Source organism: Cyprinus carpio, chromosome B15 (assembly GCF_018340385.1).
Source record: "Cyprinus carpio isolate SPL01 chromosome B15, ASM1834038v1, whole genome shotgun sequence".
NCBI lineage: Eukaryota > Metazoa > Chordata > Actinopteri > Cypriniformes > Cyprinidae > Cyprinus > Cyprinus carpio.
Window position 1 is genome coordinate 26,272,003 of NC_056611.1, and position 5,000 is coordinate 26,277,002.

General features: G+C 29.0%; 1 protein-coding gene across 1 annotated transcript in view; it reads right to left on the bottom strand.

Annotated features, from left to right (window-relative positions):
- The window catches only part of LOC109060225 (26S proteasome non-ATPase regulatory subunit 2-like), a 69,377-nt gene that overhangs the window by 62,876 nt on the left and 1,501 nt on the right, over nucleotides 1-5,000 (bottom strand). The window contains 3 exon segments of the mRNA XM_042740019.1: nucleotides 1-30; nucleotides 1,928-2,049; nucleotides 4,233-4,397. The exon segment at nucleotides 1-30 is cut by the window's left edge and continues 195 nt beyond it. Of these exon segments, the coding sequence (XP_042595953.1) occupies nucleotides 1-30; nucleotides 1,928-2,049; nucleotides 4,233-4,397 (317 nt within the window).

Consider the following 5,000-nt stretch of genomic DNA (forward strand, 5'->3'; position numbering starts at 1 on the left):
CATTCCTTAGCCACCTCTCCGGCCAGATGCCTGCACACACACACACACACCATCACAGCACAGACGGGTCAGAAACTAGTTCCCAGAATGCACTTCTGAGCAACAGCTACGAGTCTAAGGGAAGTTTGTGAGGATCATAGAAATCCAGAAACTTCAAGATAATTAACAAAGATAACAAATAAAACAGAGATCACTGGTTTCTAATCTAATGCAGTGTTATTTCAGCGTAATTTATACATTTTATATTTTATAAATATTTAGAATTAGCTTTAATTGATATAATTTCATTTTAATTTTAAATAGTTTTGTTATGTGCTTTTGTCAGTTAAATTTTTTATGTTTCTATTTATCTATAGTTTAACATTTTTATTGATCATCATTTTTCATAACTTCATTATTTTTCACTTTCTTTATATAATTTATAGATTATATCATATACACACACATATATATAATTTAATTTTTATATTTTCAATTTAAGTTTTAGTTCAGCTTAAGTTTATTTTTTTGGTGGTTTTTTTTTTTTGTTTTGTTATTATTTTTTTTTTTTTTTTTTTTATATATACATATATATATAAAGGTTTAATTTATTTTTTATTTTAGTTGTAGTTTTAGTAATTTTTACTTTAAGCTTATTTTATTTCAGATAGTGGCCAAAACAATATTTCTAAATTTTGTTTATACAATTTATAAAAAATATTTTGAATTAGATTTCTTTTTTTGTATTTTCAGTTTTCATTTTAGTCATTTTGTTATGTACCTTTGACATTTTTATTATTAATTTTTAACAACATCCAAAGCAACGTTTCAAACCAACATGTTTCGTTGAGGATAAATTAATTTTGATCTTAAAATTAATTCACTTGTATGTAATACTGTCATTTGTTGCATTTACAAAGTAACTATTTTTTAATTGTGACCAAATCAACCTTTCTAATTTTCGCTTTTAGAATTAATAAATATTTTATACTTGAAAAAATATTTTAGATTTTATAAATATTTAGAATTAGCTTTAATTGATATACTTTCATTTAAATTTTAGTTAGTTTAATTTTAAATAGTTTTGTTATGTGCTTTTGTCAGTTTAATTTTTTATGTTTCTATTTATCTATAGTTTTAAAATTTTTATTGATCATCATTTTTCACTTTCTTTATATAATGTTTATATATTTAAATCATACACAAACACACACACAACACACACACATATATATAATTTAATCAACCTTTCTAATTTTTGCTTTTATAATTCAGAAATATTTTATACTTGAAAAAATAATCAAATTAATAAAAATAGGCTAATGTTAAATAGAAATAAAAAAATTAATAAAAATGAGAAAAGCACATATTACTGAAACTTACACTAAAATAAAAAAAACAAAAATATATAAATCAAAATGTGTTGTAGTTTTAATAGTTCTATGTAAATTTGTTTCAGTTAGTGGCCGAAGCAACAGTTCTAATTTTTGTTTATGTTGTTTATAAATATTTTGAAACTGAAATATAAATAAAGTGAATTAGAAATATTTTTTTTGGAAAAAGATGACGAACAAAAACACACACACAAAAAAATGTAAACTAAAAAAAAAAAGAAAACATTTTTTTTTTTTTATATATTATTTTAGATTTTTTTTTAAGAGTGTGAATGTTTTTTTGTTTTAAATGTCGATGATGTTGTGATTTTTGTGTTTTGGTTGAAGTATGAAATATAAATAAAGCGAATTAGAAATATTTTTTAAACGAACAAAATTAACAAAAGTGACAAATACACATAAAAACATTACTAAAGTTCAAACTAAAATTACAAAATAAAATCTCTATTCCATATTATTTTCATTCCAGCTTTATTTGAATGACTGTAAATGATTGTCTACAGCTGCAGTTAAAGTGACGCTGGAGCGGTGTGTGTGTCTTCAGCGGGACGTACCTGACGTACTCGTGGCCCCACGAGGCCAGCTCCTCCTGGGAGCCCTGCAGACGGTACTTCAGACACTCTCGCTCGCTGCTCATGGTCATGGCCAGAACAGACACCACGTCTGCACAGAAGTGCTGTGAGAGAGAGAGAGAGAGAGAGAGAGAGAGAGAGAGAGAGAGAGAGAGAGACTGTCACGGTGCACACAAACACATGCTGATCACCTGAAGATAATAACCAGAGGCCCCTGGGCTTACAGTAGGGCCCCCGACCCCACACACTTTTTTAAAGCTTCCTGACAATTATGTCAAATTTCAAAAAACTATTTCTAGTTAATACGCCAGTGAACATTCACAACACTGTTCTGAGTAAAATGTGAATATAAGTGAATATGCAAATTAACTCTTTGCCACAAGGTGGCGCTTATGGAGCATCAGAATTATAGCATCACAAAGTAAACGCGCAGGTTATTACAGGCACTATACAGAGGTTACATGAAAAGAAGAAGAGTTTACAGGTTTGATTTAAACAGCATAAATCACACAAAATATTCATTATTCATCATCAGCAGATCGAAACTACACGGCAGCTTGGCATAAATGTGTGCTGTTCGGTGACTGCTAACTGCAGTTTTATTCTGAAACATGCCCTGCTCACGTTTAATTAATTAAATCACAGCCGCATAAAATTTAACGATCACATTTGTGTCCCTGCAGCACAGAAGCAGTCATAAGTAGCACAGGTATATTTGTAGCAATAGACAACAATACATTGTAAGGGTCAAAATTATACATTTTTCTTTTATGCCAAAAATCATTAGGATATTAAGTAAAGATCATGTTCCATGAAGATATTTTGTAAGTTTCCTACCGTAAATATATCAAAACTTAATTTTTAAATAGTGATATGCATTGCTAAGAACTTCATTTGAACAACTTTAAAGATGATTTTCTCAATATTTAGATTTTTTTTTTGCACCCTCAGATTCCAGATTTTCAAATAGTTGTATCTCAGACAAATATTGTCCTCCTAACAAACCATACATCAATGGAAAGATTATTTATTCAGCTTTCAGATGATGTATACGTCTCAGTTTAAAAACTTTGACCCTTATGACTGGTTCTGTGCTCCAGGGTCATGATTTAAGCAATAGGACGATTTTTCCATTCACTTTATAGGCTACTACAACCATGGCGTCGCTGAAAACGAGTGTGTGAGTTTGTTTACAGAACGCTGTTGTCACTGCTGCAAAGTCCCATATAAATAATTACATATATATACAGTACAGGTCAAAAGTTTGGAAACATTACTATTTTTAATGTTTTTGAAAGAAGTCTCTTCTGCTCATCAAGCCTGCATTTATTTGATCAAAAATACAGAAAAAAACAGTAATATTGTGAAATATTATTACAACTTAAAATAATAGTTTTCTATTTGAATATACCTTTAAAAAAAAAAAAATTATTCCTGTGATGCGCAGCTGAATTTTCAGCATCATTACTCCAGCCTTCAGTGTCACATGTAACATCCCAGTCTATCACATGATCATTTAGAAATCATTCTAATATTCTGATTTATTATGAGTGTTGGAAACAGTTCTGCTGTCTAATATATTTGATGAATAAAAAGGTTAAAAAAGAACTGCATTTATTCAAAAATAAAAAAAAAATTCTAATAATATATATCCTAATAATATATATTTCTAATACTTTTTTTATATCACGTTTTTATCAATTTAACACATCCTTGCTGAATAAAAGTATTGATTTTATTTAAAAAAAAGAAAGAAAATAAATTACTGACCCCAAATTACTGACCAGTAGTGTATATTGTTATTACAAAATATTTATATTTTAAAAACATAGCTTCTTTTTTTTTTTTTTTTTTACTACTTTTTTTTATTCATCAAAGTATCCTAAAAAAGTATCACATGTTCTGAAAAAAATATTAAGCAGCAGAACTGTTTCCAACTTTGATAATGAATCATCATATTAGAATGATTTCTAAAGGATCATGTGATAATGATCCTAAAAATTCAGCTTTGCATCACAGATATAAATTATATTTTAAAGGATATTTAAATAAAAAAACATTATTTTATATTCTAATAACATTTTGCAAGATTACAGGTTTTTTTTTGCATTTTTGATCAAATAAATGCAGGCTTTATGAGCAGAAGAGACTTCTTTAAAAAAAAGAGCAGTTTTTGATGATCCCAAACTTTTGAACAGTAGTGTGTGTGTGTGTGTGTGTGTGTGTGTGTGTGTGTGTATATATATATATATGTGTATATTGTCTGACAGCCGCCGCAGATGCACACCTTGTTCTCTCCCGGAGACATGTTCTGGCAGATGTCCTTGAGTTTGGCGTAATGCGGCCGCAGGAACTTGAGCGGTTTGGGCACCGAGGTCATGGAGGTCGTGGAGGAGCGGATCTGACGCCGTAGTTCCTCCAGAGCCGGACGGTACAGAGACGTGTCCTTCTCCTGAGAAACACAGAGAAACCAGCGTCACATCAGCCTCTTTATCACCAAAACAATCAACAGACAACACAGACGGACGCTGTGTTTAATTTCCTTAATACGAGAGAAATACAATATTCAGTAATAATAATGTGAGTGAGTTTATCTATTAGGATTTGATTGCATATATATATATTGCATTATATTTTCAGTTTTCCTTTTAAGTATTTCTGTCGTTTTATTATTATTTTAATTTCTAAATAGTTTAAATTTCTTTCAATTTCACTTAGTTTTGCAATTTCCATTTTTCAAATATTTTTTTCTTTCAGTTTTAGTCATTTATTTCAGTACACGAGCTACAACTTTTATCAGTTAAATGCTAAAAACATTTTTTTTTTTTGGTATTTTATTTATTTGGATTAGAATTTATTGTAAAAAACGGACAAAGACGTTATTGTTAAACATCATTTTGCATCAGCGAGCCATTTCATAAATCAAGAAATTAATCACACTTTCATTCACAATTACAAAACATACAATTCACGCAAAACTTAGGATATTTATCTTTACCCCTTAACTGTCACCGTCCCACCTGTTGTTCTTTTTCTCTATAAAATCTTTTAGTAA